Below are 21,585 nucleotides of genomic sequence, written 5' to 3' on the forward strand. Positions count from 1 at the left end.
GCAACATCAGTGACCAGCGGGACCTTCCAGTCACGAAGGCTTCCACTGAGCTCCTGTTGCCGTCACGAGATCCTTGAACTCCAAATTTGGCTCCAGTCTGGCAGGAGCTGCAGGAAAGCAAGCAGACAGCACCTACACTGAGAGGTGTCAGGCTGTTGGTGCTCTGGGGCTGGGGTGGGAGCCCTGTGCTCATCTGCCAGCAGCCTCTGTACATTCAACAAGCTGCAAACTGAGGTAGAGATGAGGGCTGCATGGACAGACAGTGGCTGAGAGAGCTCCCAGCACAGGAGCACTAGCAAAAAGGACTTCTGCAGGCTGTGCATAGGGCCCTCTGCAGAAGGTGGGCATACAAGCCCCCAAAACACCCAATGGGCCATTTTCCCCCTGCTAAATATCTACTTGCTCAGCTGGGAAATATTTGTAATCCCAAACACACCACACACTTTCTTCTGTGTTAAGTGCCTTGGCAGGAGCCAGCAGTTCTCACACGCGGTCCCATCTCTGCAAGGACCGTGTTTCCCAGAATACCCCCTTCAAAAGTCTCCCTTTATTAAGAAGAGCCAGACTGCCTGTCGCTGTCTCACAGGCTGCTCCCACGCCTCTCGCCGCTTCCCCAGGGCACCAACAGGCTCCACTGCCATGGGCTGGAAGGCACTAAGCTCCCAGAGACACCAGCATTCAAAGAAAAGACACTAAAGGTAAGAGAGACAAAGGCAGGAAAGCTTTTCTCGCTGGGACCCAGCTGTCTGACTCAGAGCAAGGCAAGAAAGTAGGATCTGCTCTGCATTCCCAGGGCACAGCCAGAATAGCAGGAGAAGAGTAAATTCCACCGTGTAAAGTCTGACCCCCGTGAACACCGGCTCCTCGCTTCTTCCCTTTTGCTTCTTCCCTCCTTCCCTCTCCCCTCTTACAAGTAAGGCCTTGGGGATACACCAAACACACTGCTGCGGTGCGGGGACATCTAGCTAACAGCCTACTAGCTAAGTGCAGCAGCACCTTCCAGGCACGGCCACGACCAGGCTCTTTCTTCTCACATCTGCTTACCGTACCCAGTATTTGCATCCTCAGTATGGTTCCCATAAAACAAAACATCAACAACTGATCACAGACAAATAAAACAGTAATACAGTCCTGGATGTCAGGAAGCCTTACCCACTCCCTGCACACCAGCCCAGGCAGCTGGAGATCAAAGTTTTATTTGGATACATTTCTTGAAACAATTTGCAGCTAAAGTCAGTCTACTGAGGGGATGCTGAAACAGTCCAGGGCTTCTCCCATAGAAACAGGAACCAAGAGACCAGATCTGTGCATTGCTGCCTCCATCTCCAGGTGGCTGAGCGGATGGAGGCTTTAGCATCTCCAAAAACCCCTTCCTCAGCCTCCCGCACAGGGAAAGCCTTCTTGCAGATGGTAAGGGAAGGGCTAGGCGCACACAGATGGCTTCAGCAGAGCTCTGCACAGGCAAAGCAGGGATGCAGGCACATTTAAACCCAGAGATCAGATATTCCCCATGGGGACCGAGTACTCTCGGTGGGCACTGAGGGTCTAAGAGAACTGTTTTTAGTCCGTGGTACCCCTAGGCAGGAGAAGCGGAAGACGCCTTTAAACGGACCCGTGTAAAGCCATCCCAATCCAGACGGAAACCAGTTGCAGGACTGGAAGCACTGACACCGGGCTTAGGTGACTCCAGCAGCAGCGGCTGCCTCGCCTGCGGATGCAAAAGCCCGGCGGCCAGGCAGAATATCAGCCCCGGGGAGCAACGCATGGCCCCGGGGACCTCCACAGCCTGCTCCGCGGGGGGGACCCGGTTGCACGGAGGCCAGGGGCCGGGGCCAGGCAGGCGCGGGAGGGGGGTCCCGCCCGGCCCGCCCCGCTCCGCCCCGCCGCCGGGGGCGGCGGGGCGGAGCGGGGCGGGCCGGGCGGGACCCCCCTCCCGCGATGCCGCCGGCCCGTGTCCCCCCGGCCCGTACAGCCGCGGCTCGGGGAGAACAAAAGGCAGCAGCGGGAGGAGGCGCGGGGAGGAGGGCAGGCGGCCACGGGGGGGGATAAAAGGCTCAGCGGGGACCCCCCCTCCCCGCCCCATGTCCGATCCCGCTCCGCCGCCCGGCATGGCCCGTCCGCCGCTGCCCGCCGCCGCCGCCTTGCTGGCCGCCGCCTTACTGCACTGCGCGCCCGCCGCGCCCGCCCGCCGACCTAAGCCGGTGAGTCGGGACCACCCGGTGCCCCCCCCAAAGTCCCAGCCGCCCCTTGCCCCGCGGCTCTCTGGTGCAGCCCCGAGGGGAGCGTCTCCCCGGCAGACCCTCCGCTGAGCGGGATGAGCCGCCCGCCCTCCATCCCCCCCAAGCCGCCCTCGGGATTCCGGCCGGCACGGGCAGCGAGCGATGCGCTGCCGGGAGTCACCGGCCAAGGGACGGCTGCCCCTGCCCCGGCGGTGCCCCCCGCCCGGGCACACCCGCTCCGCGGGTTCCTCTTGGGATGTGCGGGGAGTTTTCCCAGGCGTGCTCCCCTCCGCGGAGCGAGCAAGGGAGAAGCAGGGACCGGGACAAGGAGGGCTTACGAGAGGACACGGGATCCCCCCTTCCTTTGAAGGCAGCAGAGCACTCGCTGCCTGCTAGTAACACCCCCCGCACGCTGTACTGGCAACTCTGAGAAGCGTTACGGGGAGACGAGACTAAAGGGATGAATCAAACGCGCGGGCAGGAGGGGAGCAGCAGGGCTCGCTCTTCCTGCACATGCCTGCCAGATCCCGGCACCTGGGATGGAGCTGCGAGCCGCAGGGTCTGCCGCTGCTAGGGGAGAGCAGCGGCGTGCGAGGGATTCGGGGGACGGGAGAAGACAGAGAGCTCCTTGTGCTGGGAATGCGTGCGTGCGGAATTGGGTTATTATAAACATGTGCTTTGCCAGTGTGCCATAAAATAATGACAGAGCAAATGCCCAGTAGCAGCCCAAGGGGATTAGTTCAGGTTCTGTCGATGGTTTTATTATCAGCTCTGTCATCTAAGTACTTTCGAACTTGGCTGCTAAATATGCTGTGGGCTGGGACTTGGCACAGAGCAGCCTTGGCCCCCAAAGTGCTTGTATTATTCCAAACAAAATGTCACTGCACTTGGCTCCGCTCTGCCTCTGAGGAAGGTGAGGCCAAGCACTCGGGCGGTGGCACTCCACCCCAGTTATGACACCGCTCTGCAGATTTCATCCCCATCTGAACGCAGCAGCAAATGGTGGGCCAGGAGGGACCTGTGTAAAGCTGGGAGACTGCTGGTTCCCGCAGGGATGTTGGCTGGGCTGGCGGGTGTCTCGCACACTGCCATGTGCCTCACGCTCTGCCGTGTGCAAGCTGAGAAGCTGACGCTCCTGGAAGGACCTGCACAGCCTCTGGTCCTGGTCTTGCTGCCAGCAAGGATCTCTGCGGGATCCCCCGGGGAAGGGAGAGCCAGCCTGGGTTTCACACCATCTGAACTTGGGTCCAGTCCAGCTGCGACGTGCACTGTTCATCTCCTTCTGCCAGTGCTCACAGCTGCTGACTGACTGGAGAGGTTGCTGGGGCTCATCTGCCTTGGCCAGTACCCTTGAACGGGGGGAATATACCAAACTGCTGGATGAGCACAGAGCTAATGCAGGGGTTCAGGTCTGTGCAGGCTCCTGGTCCATCTAATCCACCACCACCCTCCTGAAGAAGATCCCCTCATTTGGCAGTCTGCTGCCCAGTTTCTTCCTCATCCCAGGCTAATGCTCTGCATCGTGAGTGCTAATACTTTCCTCTTGGCAGGAGTAACTCCAGGTGATGCTCCTACAGGTATGTTTTGTTCAGAAACATCTTGTGCTTGTGTATTTGACCAGCCATGTGGAGCTCGGGGTTTCAAATCCATGTATCTCACTCAGTCTTTGCAGAGATGGTGGCTGCATTGGTTTGGGTTTGGAAATGGACAGATGATTTCCCATCCTTTCAAATACCAGTTCTCTCATCCCAAATAGCTGCCCTTTTGGGTTCCTTATCTGGTGTCAAGGCTTCTAAAGGTCATTCTGGTGCTTCTGAGGTAAAGCCAGCATCACAGTGGCTGCTCTCACATACGATGTAAGTAGGTTGACAGCAGTGCACCCCATTCCTCTCCCAGCTGGGGTACGCATGTCAGCACAGATTGGCTGAAGTGGGATTGCTGGGCTGACAGTGGCCCATGCATGCATTTCTGGCCTCAGCCCTTCTCTGCCCTCTCTTACTAGAGAGCTCTGCCATGCCATCACACGTTCACTTCTCTGGCTGCTTTGAGTCTCTCCGCACAGAGATGTTTCCCTAACAGCAGCTAATTTCCTGTCTGGGCACCTTTTGCCGATGGGTGATGAATGAGGAAGGAGCCAAGGGGCTGAGCTGGGAAAAGAGACTCACATTCCTACAAGACACACGATGGCGACTTCCTCAAGCTGGGCCACTAGATGGGGTGGGCAAGGACCACGCTAGGTGCCATAGGGTGCTGCACCGTGGCTATTTGGTGCTCCAGTAACAAGTCACAACAGCAGCAACTGAGGGGGGAGGGAATCAAGGGCTCAGATTCATTTTAAAGCCAGGCTACGCAGGGCAAGTTGCACAAGGAGCTGTGTTCTTCATAGCAAACCTTGTAGATCTCCTTCACTTTTATATTAGCACCTAAAGAAAGAAAGAGAAAACTGAGAGCAGAATACAGGCTGTGTCTGGTGTCCACTGTAAAACTTGAGAACAAAAGATCTGCAGTCCTCGGGGCAATGCACACGCAGACACTGAATTCCTGCATTGCTTTCGCCTCCCCTGGGAAATCAAAGTCAGTCCATTTGCTGGGAAAGTATCTGTGCGGGAAAGTATCTGTGCGTGGAGGAGTGGTGGGCACCCACCCAGCTGCCAGCATAATCCCTTGGGAGCTGTATCCTGCAGCTCTTGCCCTGAACCCGGCAGGTTTCCCCTGGAAGCACGGTGCTGCCTTCCCGGCAGCCCAGGAGCCAGGGGAGGCCGCCTACCTCGCTCAGGGCTCAGGCAGCTCCTGCAGGAAGGGTTTGATTTGCACTGTTTGGTTTGGCTATTTAAATGCTGCAGTGAGTGTTGGGGTAATTTTAGGCATGTTTATCCTCTGCTCTGGGAGAGACTCAAGACACATGTAAGCAGTTACTCTACAGTGGGTTTGTTGTGTTTGTGCTTTCACATGGAACACACACACACCCTGCAGTGTGGCAAGACTTGGGGTGTGCAGATGGCAAAGCAGACTGGGGAGGGAGAAGAGAGCAGAGACGAGAGAAGCACTTTGGGGAGGATCCCCCACTCCAGCTCACGCTGCACTTCACTTGCTTCCCCCATGCATATCCTGCCCTGGCACCATAACATGGGGGGCTCAGCAGAGGAAGGGTGCACTGTGTAGGTCTTGTTTAAAAAAGGATCTTCTGTGGAAAAATTGTCCTGCAGAGACTTTTCACACCAGAGACACTGTCAGGTCTTTCCTACTAATCCCAAATACGCAGACAGGTAAATGAAAGGTTCCTGGATATTCCTATACTGGGGATGGCTCAGCCTGTAACGTGAATGGAAGCACTGCTGAGTCTGCACATAGCTGTCCAGCAAAATGAACAGCAGAGCACTTCAGGGGTTCACTGAGGGCCACAGACATATTTGTAGAGGTTCACTGAGATCCTGGTGCAGATGAGACCCACAAGGACAGACAAGTGACCAGACCTCCTCCTCTTAGTGGGATTTGGGCAGGAGAGAGACATCATCATCTCACAAAAGTGGCTCTGTGAAAATTAGCAGAGGGGGAAAAACCCCCAGACACTTCCAGGAGATTGGGCAGGGGGACAGTGCTTGTCTTGTGGGTTTAGAGATTCTAGCCTGCACATCTGAGCAGCATACACTCCCTGAGGATAGAACATCCCCCCATAGCTCTGGAGAGGGCTGCACTGTGCCAGGTGGCCGTACCTAGTGGGAGATGTTGTCCTTGGGCTGAGCACTGATAGCTCATTGCTCACCTTAGCTTGGATGTAATTGCACAATGGACAAAACATCTCAACCCCCTTCCTCCTCTGCCTGGCGTGTGCTGCATCCTAGAGCAGTTTCTTGGTTTCAAGGGGATTTCTAGGTCATCAGATTAAGGGCTTTTGAAACCTTTTGCTATCGCGGCGTCCTGGGGCTTGTTTGCTTTGTGAGTACTCCTGTTTCTGGCAAACTGTTGCTTGGGTGACACCAGCAGCTTGTGGTGTGGTTGATGGACTAGACTCGCAAACTGTCACGTAATTAAAGTGTCTGATAATAAAAATAGTCCTGCAGTGTTTATTCATTTTCTTTCTCTGTTACATCAGAGCCTGGGTCTTCTCATTCTGTCTGTGGGCATAAACATTTGCAGTCCATAATGTTTCATGTTCCACGTTGCTTAGGAAAAATAAACATTTTCCTGTTTTCATTGCCAACAACAACTACCACCAAATAATCCGGAAACAAACTGTCAGGCCCCAGGAGGTAATGCTTGATGGTGCCACGGAGTATGGGAAGTGAGCGGAGAGGAACCTCCAAGTGTGTATGCACGGCCAGGCACTGTGGCACCTCCCGTTTGGCCTCATTTGGCCAAAGTTTGGCCTCGGCCTTTGCGTTCCCTCTGGCACTGTCTGCAGTGGGACCAGGCTGCAGCCCAGTATGAAAGAGCCATTCCTGTAGCAGAAGTATTTTGTGTAAGCAAAGAATTCATAGTTAGAGGGGTTGGGAGACTCTGCCTTGCGCTGGGGGAGGTAGGATCAATAAATCTGGTGGCTTTGCCTAGGCATTGTTTCCACTGAGTTTCCATTGTTTCCACTAAGAGTGCCTCGACCAGGAGCATGCTTAGCTCAGGGGCTGACCAGACCACAAGCATAATCTGTTTCTGCCATGAAATTTTGGCTGCAGCATTAGCACCTTCTGAGGTCAGTCAGCTTCTGGGACACAACCTGACCAGAGTGGAGCTGGCTTTTAGTTTTACCACTAACCATCAGCTGTAGCTGCACTTTCAAATCCAACCCCTGCAAATCCATGCTGGGCTGAGAGGCAGGCTGGCCAAAAAAGCCGGCAATGGTACTCTGTGCATCAGGACAACAGTGCTGAGCTCAGGCAGGAACATTGCTGAAGCCTGTTAAGGGGGTGCAGAGCCCCTGGGGGCACAGAAAGGGGGTGAGAGAACTGTCTTACATGAGAACTGCAGGAGAAAGCATCTCTGCTCTCCTTCCCCACACATTCAACTAAGGGCAGGAGTGCTCCGAGGTGCAGGCTCATAGGTGGGAGGAGGATAATGCTACTAGCCAAAGAGGCAGCAAACACCAGGGCCTCGCCAAACACTCTGAGTAACAGAAGGAGAAAGCAGGGACAAATGGAAAAGCAGCAGCAGAAGGGACAGGGAGGTGGGGAGAAAACCCATGAGCTCATCCCCTAGCAGAAGAGGAAACAGCCCCCAATGACAGGGGAAGTATCCAAGACTGATGGGATTCGCGTTGTAACTTGTCCAGTCACTCCTGTCTGGTGGTGGGCGGGGGGGGTCTCTTTTCATGTCTGTGCTGCAGGAGCAGACAGGAGCCCAGGTAATTAGGTATATGACAGAGGAGACAAGTTTAAGTTCAGGGCAGGCAGCAGAGGATGGATGCAGGAAGAGTAGAACAGTGGGTTTTTCAGTACCATGCACTGGCCTCACTCCTGAGGTTTTTTTATACACAGCGTTGCTCATACTCCACTGTAGCTGTGCTGCTCCGGCTGCTTCTCCTCCCGGGAGAATCTGGAGGGCAAGTGCTGCCCAACATAATGAGGTTAAAGATGCTCCCGGCTCCTCGGGACGGCTGGGACACTTCCTGGGAAGCTTGGCTGCTGTTCATCCAGCGCCAGCAGACCCAGAAGTGATGGCTGTTGTATCGCAGCACTTGAGGGCTGATAAAGCTGCGAGGAACCAAGTGGGCAGTCTGTACCTCCGCTGCGGTTTCTGCTCTCCCATGGGATCTGTCCTTTCCTTCCGGTTCACTCTCAGCCTTTCAGTCATGAGGCTGCTAGGAAGAGACACTTTTTTTGCAAGGAGCTGTGGCCAGTCTGCAGCACAGCCTTCTTTGTGTATAGCTTTGCTCCTCTGCTGTCCTCACTGCCCTCGGCCCTTGGTTTCAGGCCTGGCAGCCTATCTGTGCTCGTATTGTGCAGACATTTTGCTGCTCAGTCTTTATTGCAAAGCCCTGGCCTCTTCCCATGGCTAAAAGCTGCCTGTTCCCATGCACAGCGGTCACCCCAACTGCGGGTTATACTGGGAAGGGCAGCGCAAGTGGCTGCCCACAGCCTTAGCCAGAGGCTCAGATCCGGCTCTGCGCTTGGCTGGTCTGAACGCCTGCCCTGGGTTGCAGGGACTTTGCTTTTGGTCTTTTGTAATCCTTTCCCCTCCAGTAGTGGGATGGGAGGAGTGGGGATGCCTTGATAGTTACCCAGCAGCCAGTGCCCTCCTCATCCTCTCTTCACAGTTTTGTACTAGCTTCAGCAGCAGCGCAGCCCTAAGGAAACCCCTAAGCTTACACTTGGGGCATTATACCACAGCTCGGGAGAACAAAGCAGGATCTCCCCAAGAGAGGGTGGCTTCAGCGCTGGGTGGGAAGGATGCAACCTTAAGCGAGAGGATATGTTATCTAAGCCTTGAGAAGTGCCTGCAGCGAGGTGCGTCCAGCCAAGGAGACTGAAATCTCCAGCGTGATGTGTCTCCTGAGCATTGTTTGGCAAGTAGTTTCTAACCATCACATTTCCCCTTGCTGGCTGCGCCTGCAGTGGCATTTTCCAGCCCTTTCCTGCCATGATGCTAATGTCGGTGCAGTGACGACAGGGAGAGACTCACTGTTTGTCTAGGGGCACGGCGAGCACACGGGGCAGCAGGGCAGGTCTCACCTCCTGCCTCCACCCAGAGGTGTTCGCAGGCCATGCTGTGTCCCCTCTCAGGGCCACGCTGTGTCCCCTCCCAGGGCCTGGTCTCTGCAGAGGGCGGGCAGGGAGGCAGGCAGGAGCCTAAGGCAAGGTGGGGTTTGGATGGCTGGAAGCTGGGATTCATGCCAGTGGCCTTGAGTTAACCAAAGGGGAGAGAGGAAACCTACCTCTGGTCTGCCCCTGAACATGGGATCCCTCAGGGCTCCTCTGCCCCTGCTTGGAGGAGAGTGACAATCTCCAGTTTATGCCACTGCTCCCAGCCAGGAAGGCCACAGCTGGCCTTCCTGGGAGACCAGGGGGATGGGCTTAGCATAGCCAAGACAAAAAAATAGGAATAAGCCCATCTGGGTTAGCCTCAGCCTGCTCACCTACCTGGGCAACTCCTGAGGGCTTCCCAGAGCTCCCAGTTCCACAGCGAGGGCTCTCCCCAGGGTCCATCTCCACACCTCCCCATGTGCCTCGATGCGGCTGTCCTGCACCTCCAGGTCCTGGGAAACCAGACACATTAATCACCCCATGTCCTCGGGCAGCAGGACGTACCTCCGGTGGCAGTGGGGGCTCTTGAGCGCACGCAGGAGCAAGGAGCCAAGCGGCCCTCCAGGCTGGGCTTTGGTGACACAGCTGCCATTATGTGCTTGGCAGAGGGTCTCATCGGAGCTGGGCGCAAGATGTTGGCCAGGACATGAACCTTACCAGCTCCTCCTGCCAGCTGGCCTTCGCAGGTGATAGCTGCCAGCCCAGGCAGGGTGCCAGGCAGCTCTTAGAGAGCTCCTCTTAGAGAGACAGGTACCTCTGACCTGGCAGGGCTCCATCATTCAGCAGGAGCAGCCCAGTGCAGACTTCCCTGGGACAGGCCAGCCCATGCACCCTCCTCCCACCAAGGCGCTGGATGGGTTCTCAGTGCCACGGCTGGTGGCTTGGGTAGGCTTTGCTGTTCAGGACGTAAAATGGCTTTCTCTCTTTGCACATGTTGATGTTGCGGTTCCCGTGGTGTGTGAAAGTGCACTGGGACACCAGGAGTGGGTCAATGGTTTCTAAGGCAAAGGCTGGCAGATGTCAAGCCACCAAGAGTGTCTGTCTGTCTGGGGAGGACAAGCCACCAGGCAGGAGTGGTGACAGACACACGAAGAGCCGAACACCTAAACTGCACCTTGTGTGACCTCCCAGGCTCCTGTGTCCATCCGTGCATTGCTCAGAGGCACGGGGCCATTACAGAGTTGGGAGCTTGGTAGCAGAATTAAAGCCAAGTGCTTCACACTTCATTCCAGCCCGCATGAATGGGCTCATTGTAGGGAACAGAGCGGCGGCAGCATGCGGATTACATGGCATCATGGCAGCCCTGGCACCATGCCCGCCTGACCTTCGTGTCCCTGGCAGGGTAGCCAGGAGAGCTGGCCTGGAGAAAGGCAGCTCTTTGCAGGGGAAGGAAGGGGACCTCTAAACCCCAGATCTTCACTCTGGAGCCCTGCCTGTCTGCGTAGAGGTTCGTCACTGCTGCATCTCAGCTCCTCCTGCTGCTCAAACACCTTTAAATTTGCCTGCACAGAATCAGGCAAAAAATTCTGCGTTTGGACCTCTGGCTTGTGCAGCATGGTGAGGCAGGGACAAAGTGCCTCTCACCCCACATGCCTCACAGCAGGCTAGGGATTACACTTGGGTCATGTTTCATGGTGGCCCCATAGTCCTGCTGTCAGGTGGGAAACCAATGGTAGTTAGCTAATTAGCACTAATTAATGTTACCAAGAGGAACTGCGCTTTTCCAACTAAGTGTGGGAGGACCCAGGTGATCTTATTGCCAAGAAGAGTCACAGGAGCAGTGAGGCAAAGGGGTATGCTCCTGTCCATCCCTTTGCAGAATTGGTGATGTCAGGCAGTGATAGGGGCTGCAGGGACGGTCATTGCTGCTCTCTGCCCTGTGGGCTGGACTCTTAAGTCACCCCCCAGATCCATGTGTCCTGCTCTCCAGCTTGCACTATCCCCCAGCCATGCTGAGAGCCTGCTCATCGCACCAGGACAGCAAGGGGACACCATGGGAGTGACAACGGGGAGCAAAACTGTACTGGGGACTAAAGGCTTCCTCCCATTAATATCACCTCTACCCAGGGCCAGGAGGGAATAAAGGATGTGGGGCAAAGGGGGATAATTTACTCCCTAGTGATTTGCTTCATTCTTGAAGGGTCTGGTTCTCATCCACAGTTTGCAAAAGCATTTCCTGCCGGCCAGTTGCCAAGGAAAAATGGACCAAAAATAGCCCAGTGCTTAGGAGGTGCCATGGCATGACACAGTGCCTCCCAGGTGTGACCCAGCCTGGCAGCAGCAGAGCCCAGGGAACGGAGGATGTTTGTGGGGAGCAGTTTGTGCCGGAGCAGTGGGGGAACAGCCCCAGGCAGAGGTGGAACTCACTGCTGCAGGGCTGCTATGGGGAGTCATCCACCACTCTGCATCAGGACCTCTCTTCCCAGACACTGAAGTCATGGCTTTGCTTTTCCCTTTTAGGACATGTCTCGAAAGCATCACACCTGGAAGGAGCGGAGTCCTTGGCTGTCTTCCTTGGTGAACGCTGTGGGGACCGGCATGCCCGCCAAGGGCTTCCCCATGGGTGCGGATGAGCAGGTGGCACGCTGGAACCCGCCCCGGTGCGGTGTACCGGACCTCCCGGCATTGCTGGATGGCCAGAACGGGCGGAACCGGCAGAAGCGGTTCGTCCTCTCTGGCGGACGCTGGGACAAGACTGATCTCACCTACAAGTAAGAGAGGCCCGGAATGGGAGTCAGGCTGGTTTGCTTCTCCCTCCCCAAACCTCTCAGTCCAATGTTCCCTGGAGCATGGCATGCTGTGATGTGATCATAAAAGCTGAAGGGCAGCCCTAAAACTGGGTACGGCTAGCTGGGGGGCAGGGGAGCCACATGCTGAAGGAGGTGCAGGGTCATGCCCAGCACCTCCACATCCCCTCATGCACACGCTGCCATAAACACAGCTGCCCACCCACCCCTGCCCAAACACATTCTGCACAGCTGATGCATCACCACTCGGTCCGTCCCGCATCAACACCCCCATGTGCATACATTCATTTCCCTACATCAAACCCCTGACACATGCTGAGCCAAGCCTCTACCACCGCCCCTCCTGCTGTGCCTTTGCTCCCCCCAGCCACACCGCTGTGGGCTCACTTCACAGTTTATTTTAAAAAGACCTTTTTATGCAGCTGTTATTGATGTTCCCATAAACATGACTTCAGTGTAAAGTTTTGCCCAAGTCACCCCACATGTTCTCAGTTGTGAATCTGCTCAACAGGCTCGAGGGAGGGTTGTGCTGCCTCCCCAGTTGCCCACAGGGGCATGAGTGGAGAGGTGAGCACACTCGTATGGACTTTGACAGCATGTAAATCATCTTTTGTTTAATTAAGTGCAGGAGACAGTTCCTCATAGTGTTAGGAGGTGATAGATAACAGAAAGGCTTCTTCCTTTTTTTCTTTGGTCAACAGTGTTAAAGAAACACAGCACAGATGAACACACACCAACACTGTTAATGGAAGGGAACGAAAGCTCCCTCTGTGGCAGACCTTACAGTCTGGTTGTTATAGGAGGGCAGAAGAGGCAGCAGCTGCGCTGAGCGAGCCCAGGTTTCCAGGGGCAAAAAATACAGAGACTGAGGAGGACAAATCACATCACACCACTCCCAGGCACCTCTGTGGGGCTGGACTCATGGGGGACAGACCTGGGAAATGCTGCATCACTTCACCCCAGAAAAACACAGATCTGCAAAGCTCTCCAGTGAGCTCACCTCTGGGCCCACCAGCCAGAGGGTTTCAACACTGATGGGATTTATCTGCTGCACATGTTGCTTGGAAGAGGGTGCCGGAGCAGTGCTTGTATGGACTGGAGATGTTCCGGTGCTGAGAGAGAGTGGCAGCCCTAGTAACATTGATCCTACAGCTAGTGTCTTCATGACAGCAGTGTCCATGGGACAGCAGCTGATGCCCTCCTCATCCGGTGTCTGTTGCTTTTCAGAATTATCAGGTTCCCATGGCAACTTGTAAAAGCTAAAGTGAGAAGGACCATTGAGGAAGCTTTGAAAGTCTGGAGTGACGTGACCCCACTGACCTTCACCGAGGTGCAGGAGGGCCGGGCTGACATCGTCATTGATTTCACAAGGTGAGCACAGTGGGAAGCAGCACCCTCCTCCCAGACAGAGCAGCAGCCTTGCAGGCAAGACCCCAAGCCTCTAACCAGAGCAGAGAGCTGCCAGCACACAACTTAAGCACTTCAGTGGAGGCTCACATTTCTGCTTTCAGACACTGGGATTTTTTTGGTGTTGGGTTTTTTTTTTGTCAGTTGTGGGCTGCTTGGTGTAAGTGCAGCTGTTCTGTGCTGGCTGTGCACAGTACCATTACTGATAATTCATTAATTTTCCTGGTACATTTACGTTTCTCTACCCACAGGCTGTTTTCCTAAGCATTTGTTTTGACTTTCCGTCTTCGGGTCCTCCATCCTGTCCCTCGACTGAACGACGTAACTGTCTACCCAAAGACAAATATAGTTTCTTGGTTAAATGAATCTTGGCTCCCGGCCTGAAATTCACTTTTGGCAAAATACGCACAGCGGCAAAGACTTCCCTCTGCTCTGTGTTTGCACAAAACTAATAAAGGCAGTGGAGACCGTCCAAGCAGTGATGCGATGTGCATGCTGTGTATTTGCCTGTGCCTCCCTCAGCTCTCTAAAGTGGCCATATCTCTCATGGGTTTCCTTCACTAGTCAACAGTGGGCTTGGCTTGAGTGAGGACCTGAGGGTTTGGCTGGGTTTGCTGCCGGCTGCCCCTCTGCATCCCCCCTGCCGCTCAGCTATGTCAACGTAATCTTGGCTCAAGAGGTCACCTCCTTAATTCTTTAGGCTCCATGGTCAGCTCTGGGCTGGAAGCTGAACAGGGGGAGGAGAGAAACATCCCTGAGAAAACATATGAACTCCCCAGGGCTTGGTGTGACCAAGCTCTGCTTCCTCAGTGCCTCAATGCAGAACGGAGTTTATGGCAATCCGAAGGGCTCAAAACAGTCAATCCAGACTGGTGGGATGAACTTGGGATGGGAGTGAGAGCTGCTGTCCCCTTGCAGTGGCTCCCCACCTTTGGCCATATGATACTGTTCACTGGAGGTACACGGCCGTTTGTCTGAGGTGCAATGTGTCTTCCCTCCAGGTACTGGCATGGAGATAACTTGCCTTTTGACGGGCCTGGAGGGATCCTGGCACACGCGTTCTTCCCCAAGACACACCGGGAGGGAGATGTCCATTTTGACTATGACGAGACCTGGACGATTGGGAACAACCTGGGTACAGTACCATTTCAGGGGGAGCTGTGGACGCTCCAGGATGCTTATCAGGGCACTTGGAAATGATTCAGTTGCGGTGTGAACAGGGACCCTGTAAAACTGAGAGGCAGCAATCATTTTTGAGGTGTGCATTGTTGTCTCCTACCACTCACAACCCTTCTGGTAGTATTCAGGTCTTTTCTTGTCACCCTTCAGCCACACCAAAGCCTGTGTCCAGCACCAGGACCCTGGTTTCCCAGTGGGCTCCCCCTGTGCGGGGGGAGCAAGAGGGACACATCTGAGAGACAGCTCCTCTGCCCAGCCACGCGCCCTGCCACTTGGCAATTGCACCCAGCATTGGCAGGAGCCGTTAGAAATAAAGCAGGGAAGGGATGAAGGAAAACTGAGGCTCAAGCACTGGCTGACACAGTTGTCTTCCAAAGGACAGCCTCAGCCCCAGTCCTTGCATGCACTGTTCACCGCCTGCCCGCAAAGTATTTTCTCTTTGAACAAGTCCATAAAGGGAAACCACCCAGGCTCCAGCTCTGCCCCTGTGGCCTGGGAATGCTCTGAGCATAAACAACACCACATCGAGTGAAGACTCTTTTTTTCTTTTCTTTTTTTTTTTTTTTTTTTTGCTAATAATAGATCCAAGCTGGTAGCTCTCTGCTTGGGCACTCAGGGTCTGGTGTCACAGTATCTCATGAGATACTGCAGTACTGCCTGGGACCATCTGAATCAGTGCCCAAAGCATCAGTTTCTGCAAGACCCACCAAAATTAACCCAGGTCAGCCCCTCCTCCTCCTTCCCAGTTTATGTACAGGGACCAAGACACAATCACAAATCCTAAGTTAAACCCCTGCCTCTCTGGGGTTTCCCAAACATTTTGTCCACATCGATGTTCAGGGCTCAGATGGGCTCCCCCGAAGTCCACTTTATTGCCAGTTGTATGCCAACTTGAGTCTCTGCGTGGGGCACAGGACTGCTATGTCTCCAACCCTGTTCATGCTGACCCAAAACAAGAACCACAGAGCGCCAGATCTTTCTGCAGAAGCGTTTCTGCTCCTTAGGGAAGGGTGATATCCGCTGTTTTTCACCCGCTGTTTGGGCTGCCTGTGTTGTTGAAGAATTTCCTACATTCTCCCACAAAGACAGTGTTGGACGCAAACCAGGAACTGAAAATGGATGCCAGTTCCCATCAGAATCCAGCCCTATTCCATGGCCCTTTTTTCCCCGCTATGTCTTCCATAAATAAATGTTGTAAAAGCTCTTTGCAGCTAATTGCCATTTAATATGCTGAAAAGAGCTTTACGATATAAACATGGATAAATCCTTATCTCAGCTCTCAGTGAGATGGGGAAATCCTTAGCCTCATTTTACAGATGGGAGAGCAGAAGTATGAGGAGGGCTAAGGTGTGCCCTGGGGTCACCCCAGAGCCATGCAGGAAGCAGGACTCCATGTGGAAGACTTTCTGCGAGGGACACAGTGATGCTCCCCAGCACAGCTCCTTCAGGCGTGCTGTTGATCACCTACCCCAGAGAATCTGACAATAGCACAGCCGATCTGCCAACGCTGGAAAGCATCAAGTGAGGAGCCTGCCAAACTAAACAGAAGTGTCTGAAAGTTTGCAATAAATTACTGACATAGAAATCCCACTTTCTCAGCTGACCTAGATGTGTCGATTTAATTGGGTCAGTGCTGTGCAAATTCATCGCTTCAATGTAAAGCTGACTAGTGGAGGAAGACAAGGGCTCGCCTTCCCCTCCACCCTTCCCAGGCTTTCCTCCCAGCTGCATCCCCCCTGTCCCTCCCCGTCCCATCCCAGTGCTGAGAAGTGACCTGCTACCCTGGAGCCAGCAGGGAAATCCTGCTTGGAGCAGCAAGGCTGGCTGACTCACATCCCTGCCTTTCTCATCACTTGGGCTGCAGCTTGGAGGATTTCTGGCTGAAGGCGAGTGAATGAATATGCTGGGACTTGTCAACAAACAGTCCTGCTCACAAGCTTTGCAGCTTAATATGCCTCTCTTCCAGCTTTCCCTGAAATTTATCACCTTCAAAAAGGATCTATTGGAAGCTACATAACACCTGTCAAATGACACATTTTCGCATACTGAAATCCACTTTTCCCCCTCTCCTTTTCTAGACACTCCAAGGTCACGTATTCCTAAAACATGATCTCCCATAAATCTGCTTGAGTCTGGTGAAGAAGACCCAGGCCTTGACATTGGATAATTTTTTATGGATTTATTTCTAAATGTCACCTTCTTGCTACAGTCCACACGCAAACAATAAATGAGCTCCCTCTGCTGTCTGTGTGACAACAGCCATTAGCAAGTTTTAATGCCAGAGCATTCCCTCGCTGACACTGGTATCTTCCACAGTGGATGTGATCTAAACGGGACCTGATATGCTGCAGCTGTAGCCAACAAATGCTGCAAGGCTGGGTGGACATAAACCCAACCTTACCACCCTGCCACCTATGTCTATGGGCCAGACTTCCTTCTCTGTGCAAATTTCTCTTTTCCAAAAGCACGTGGAAAACCCTTTTCTTCCTGGTAGCCGATGAGGTGCAGGAGCCCCTGGCGACAGAATTACAAATTACCAACATGCCCAGGCTAATACCTGAGTGTATGAATTCACTCACGGTGCTCCTGAACCAGTGGATCCCTTAATTATGCCCTTTGACTCCTTAAAAAATGCACACGCAGCGTAGAGCTACACGGGAGAAGTCTGGGAACAACAACCTGCAAGCACTGTAATGGAGGTGGATTTTTCTTGCCTCGCATTGGGCTCCTACAACATACCTCAGTGTATTGCCAGTGGCTGATAATTGGTAGAAGTGAGCCTAGGAGGCAGGCGTCCTCTCTGCAGGCATGGCTTGCCCGTCGCACACAAGCAGGCAAAAGCATCTCCCATCTCTTCCCTTTGCAGGCACTGACCTCCTCCAAGTGGCTGCTCATGAGTTTGGCCATGTCCTGGGCCTGCAGCACACAGCTATCTCCAAGTCACTGATGTCTCCTTTCTACATCTTCCGCTACCCTCTAAGCCTGAGTGAGGATGACAAGCAAGGTATCCAGTACCTCTACGGGAAACCCAAACTGGATCCTGACCCAACGCCAACTCAGCCAGCAGAACTGCCCCAGCCAGACCTTGAAACAAATGAGATCACCAACGTGGAGGTGAGTGAACAGCCTGTCTGTGTCCTTCTCTAACACCACAGCTTGTTCCCAGTTGCTGGGACTGTCCTCGCCGTGAGGCCAGCAGCAGGCTTACACGTGGTTTGGTGTCTGTGTGTCTTCCACCCATGATGCTGAGCCCAGGTCCGGACCCCACAGCTGGCACTGCCAGCCTGGGATGTGCGGGGAGGGGATCTTTGGGCAGCATGTGCCCAACCAGAGCTGGCTGAAAGCAGGACAGTTGCCTGGACACAGGGACTTCCCGTCCGCTGAACCCGGCCTGGGCGAGGGGGGCTCCCACAAGTCCAAGCACCTGACCAGCCATGCTTTGGCAGTCTGTGCAGCCTGACACCTGCGACACAGATTTTGATGCCGCGTCCACCATTCGAGGGGAGCTGTTCTTCTTCAAGTCTTGCTATGTGTGGCGGCTTCGATCTGGAAAGCTGCAGGACGGCTACCCAGCTCTGGCCTCCCGCCACTGGCAGGGGATCCCCAGCTCTGTTGATGCCACCTTCGAGGACCCTCTGGGCAATATCTGGTTTTTCCAAGGTAAGAGCTGGACTGGGATCAGACGGCTCGGAAATGCATCTCCTTTACTGAGGGGTATTCAGGACCCAACAAGTTCCTGGGAGGATAAACTTTCTGGGTGTCCTCAGCAATCCAGTGATCCTTGTTATTTGTTTCCTCCTCTGTTTAGTTGAAACTTTTTAGCAGATATTGAGGGGGAAGAGAGAAGGAGGAGTCACTTTTACTTTAGACACCGCCAAGATATGCCATTCTCCTCCTCTGGAACACAAACGTTTGTTTTGAGCCTCTGCCCTGGCAATGCTGCTGGCAGAGGAGGAAGAAGGAAACACTCGCTCCATCCCCCAGCTGTCCTGGGAAGCACAGTGCCAGAAGAGAGCCCCAGACACTTTCACAGGTTGTGAAACTCCTGAGCCTGTGCTGCCTACAGGGAGCCTGTGTGCAGAGCCAGGCAACCTCCTGTCACCATGAGGATTAAAAACCAATCACCCATGGGGGCCCAAAGCTCCTCCTGGCCATCTCTGGAGTTCAAGACCAGCAACAACCCCTGTTTCAGCTCCACTGTTTTCTTTAAAGCTCTTTGCAAGTGTAAATTTAATAGTGGGAATGCAGAATGATGCAGGTACCCAGCTGCCCTGGGTGTGCACGCCCCGTCTGTGCACCGTGAGACCGAGTACCACAAAGTACCCCACGCAGCCCTGCAGGCAGTGTTCCTGCATAAACAGATTACTTAGCACCTGACCTGCACACAAGGACTTACAGTGCTAAAATTGGCAGGCTCCTACCATGAGTTAAAATGAGATAAGGGGAAAGTATTACATGCTGTAGGCTAATTACAGAGATTCCTATTTTAGTCTAATCTGGAAATATGCTTCCAGACTCTATTTCAGCTTGGCAACTTCTTCCTGGTTTCTGTAGCTTGCTCCTTTACAGCCGGATGCCCCCTTTATGCCTATGCATGCCCACATATGTTCTCCTCCAAGAGCTGGGACTGCAGGGTAGAAGCTGGTCCCTCCAGCCAAGTCTTTTAGTATAACTTCCACAAATAGAGAAAAGACAGCTGCTAAAACAGTCCTCCTCATCCCACCACTGACACACTCTGGGTTGGACCGAGGTGGAAAGTCAGCTCCTCACGCTGCCGGCACTTTGGGTGCCCATCAGTGACAGTGTCCATGACACTGGTGGGGTTTTTGCCCCTCAGACACAGCTTTCCCTGGGAGCTCTACCAAGGCACCAGCTCCAGTTGAATGTTTCACCGCTGAGTTATCAGACACTGAAGAGCTTCTGAACCCTTGTCTCCCTTTTCTGTCTCCTCTCCAGATTCTCAGTACTGGATTTACGATGGTGAGAGACAGGTATCTGGTCCCACCCCGACTGTGGAGCTGGGCCTCCCTGCATCCCCTGTGCAGGCAGCTCTGGTGTGGGGGGCTGAGAAAAACAAGATCTACATCTTCAGTGGAGGCAACTACTGGCGCTTCAACCCTCACACCCGCCAGGTGGACAACATCTACCCCCGGACCATGGCCGACTGGCGTGGCGTCCCGCAGGAGATCGACGCGGCTTTTCAGGATGAGTTTGGTCAGTGCAGCAGTGACGTGGCCTTCTCTGGGGTGGGCACTCCGGCTGACACCACTGCCCAGCTGGAAGAACTGGGCAGATTTAGACATTTGGTAGCAGTGGATGCTTCCCAGCTATAGCACATGCCATATAGTGTATAAAGAGAGAGGCAGCTCCCTCCAGTGGGTAGGGAACTGAGACTTCTCCCATAAAAGTGAGAAGTTTTGTCATTATTAATTGCAACAATCAGCAGTTAAGTGTTTGATAGCTAGAATTCAAACTTCTGACCAAGAAATGGTCACAGAGTCCTATGCAGCCGTTACTGCTCATGACAGAAAAAGTGATGAGAAAACAGCAGAAACACTGCTCGCGCTTCAGCCTAGGCAGCTGTCCTGAATGAACGGGCTGCTTTTGGTATTGCCTAGTCCTCCCAGATGTGCCCCATGTTGAAGACAGTATGGCAGTGCCACAGAAACACTGAGGACAGCCAGGGTGCTTGGGATGACAGGAGTGGTGACTGCCTCTCTCCTCCCAAAGAACGGCTCCCCACTGCTGCCAGAGCCTAAATCCCAGAGCAACTTCCCAGCTGTAACAGATGCTCTGCAGCAGGTCTTCACAAGCTCCCTCTCATAGGCCCTGTTCAGGTCCTAGACATCCTCTGCCCTCTCAGGGCTGGGCCACTACCTGGCTACGGCATATTTAAAACCACTAGGAATATAAAATAAAATCCTGATTACTCACCCATCAAAACTAAAACAGTGTAAGCTGCAAACCTGAGTTCAAGTGAAATGAATGTAGCAGCATCTCCTGCCTCTTCCAGGCTATCTTTTGGTACTGCACATGCTGCAGCGTGTTAGCTAGACAAAATGCTAGGAAAGAGCTCAGAGCTGCGCAAACCCTGTCTCTCCTAACCCTTCCTCTCTCACCTACAGGCTTTGCCTATTTCCTGAGAGGCCGAGATTACTGGAAGTTCGATCCAGTCCAGGTGAAAGTGCTGGAGGGCTACCCACGCCAGATCAGCCAGGACTTCTTCAGCTGTACACCTTCCTCCAACTCCTTCAGATGAGGGGGGTGCTCATGTCCGCCACGTTCCTCTTTCATCACCCTTACCTCCAGCAGCCACACAGGGGGTTCCCCTCTGCCATTCCTGGCTTCCTTCCAGGCTCAGCATCTGACACAACATGTGACAAAGTTTGCTCCTCTCAAGTTCCAGCAGCCCCAGCTTCAGTTGCTATCAATATAAAAGCATCTGCCATGTTCTTTGCAGGCAAGAGCAGCCACTAAACCCTTAATGTGGCCATGCTCTTCCAGCAATAGCATCCCAAAAGCTATCAAGCCAGCCTGGAACGGGATCATGCTCTCCTAATTAACCTGGACCCCATTATGCAGAACAGATCCGATGGCATTTCCTATGTTTACATAGCTCACAACAGCAGCCCTTTGCTGCTCCAGACATTGGCCTGGGAGGAGGAGGGCTTCCACTGCAACATCTCCCTCAGCCTTAGCCAGGGGCTTTGAAGGACACCAACTGCCTGCGGAGGAACGCAGACGAACGGCTGCTTGTGCCAGGGCCACTTCACCAGGGCTGCAGTGGTGACTGCCAGGACCCTGCCACAGCCCTACTCCCAGTTTTATGTTGTATCCCTAGTACGCATTAGGATTTTATACTGATTTATGTATAGACAAGGGGCCCCCTTCCTTCCACGGTGCTGGGTGCCAGTGCTGGACGCTGCCCCGTTGCTCCCTGTGCTCGTACTGAGTGAGGTTCTCCATCCTGGGTTGCTCGTGACTGCGCTGGTCGGTCTCGTACCACTGTTCCCAGCCCACCTGGACACCAGCCGGGGGGCTGACACCGTACAGCCCCACTCCAGCGCTCTGCACACCCCTCACTGCGGCATAACTTCATGCCAAGAAAACCAAAGGGGCCGCGGTCGGTTTCTTCCCTTTTCACCCTTCAACCCACCCGTGCCCCTCACCCTTCCCCGCCCCGGGTGACCGGCTGGAGACACCCCAGCGAGCGGGCCGGGCTGCTGCCGGCCCGGAGGGTGACCGGTACCCCAGCCCCGCCTCACGATCGCAGCCGCACGCGGCCGCGGGGCGCGACAG

The 21,585-nt window shown here is 54.2% G+C and overlaps 1 protein-coding gene across 1 annotated transcript; it reads left to right on the plus strand.

The window, feature by feature from the left end:
- The first annotated feature begins 1,946 nt into the window (after positions 1 to 1,946).
- Positions 1,947 to 21,539, plus strand: MMP11 (matrix metallopeptidase 11). The gene is made up of 8 exons (XM_075515865.1): positions 1,947 to 2,201; positions 11,414 to 11,664; positions 12,928 to 13,071; positions 14,109 to 14,242; positions 17,153 to 17,400; positions 17,733 to 17,946; positions 19,243 to 19,500; positions 20,412 to 21,539. The coding sequence occupies exons 1-8, from the start codon at positions 2,082 to 2,084 to the stop codon at positions 20,543 to 20,545; spliced, it is 1,503 nt and encodes a 500-aa protein (XP_075371980.1). The 5' UTR covers positions 1,947 to 2,081; the 3' UTR covers positions 20,546 to 21,539.
- The last annotated feature ends 46 nt before the right edge of the window (positions 21,540 to 21,585 follow it).

Source organism: Mycteria americana, chromosome 13 (genome assembly GCF_035582795.1).
Source record: "Mycteria americana isolate JAX WOST 10 ecotype Jacksonville Zoo and Gardens chromosome 13, USCA_MyAme_1.0, whole genome shotgun sequence".
NCBI classification, from domain to species: Eukaryota; Metazoa; Chordata; class Aves; order Ciconiiformes; family Ciconiidae; genus Mycteria; species Mycteria americana.

Bases quoted from the DNA above. Each gene is read 5' to 3' on its own strand.
- MMP11 (XM_075515865.1), top strand. From the start codon at position 2,082: ATGTCCGATCCCGCTCCGCCGCCCGGCATGGCCCGTCCGCCGCTGCCC. The intron at 2,202-11,413 runs GTGAGTCGGGAC...TTTCCCTTTTAG, and splicing joins CCGCCCGCCGACCTAAGCCG to GACATGTCTCGAAAGCATCA. The intron at 17,947-19,242 runs GTAAGAGCTGGA...TCTCCTCTCCAG, and splicing joins CAATATCTGGTTTTTCCAAG to ATTCTCAGTACTGGATTTAC.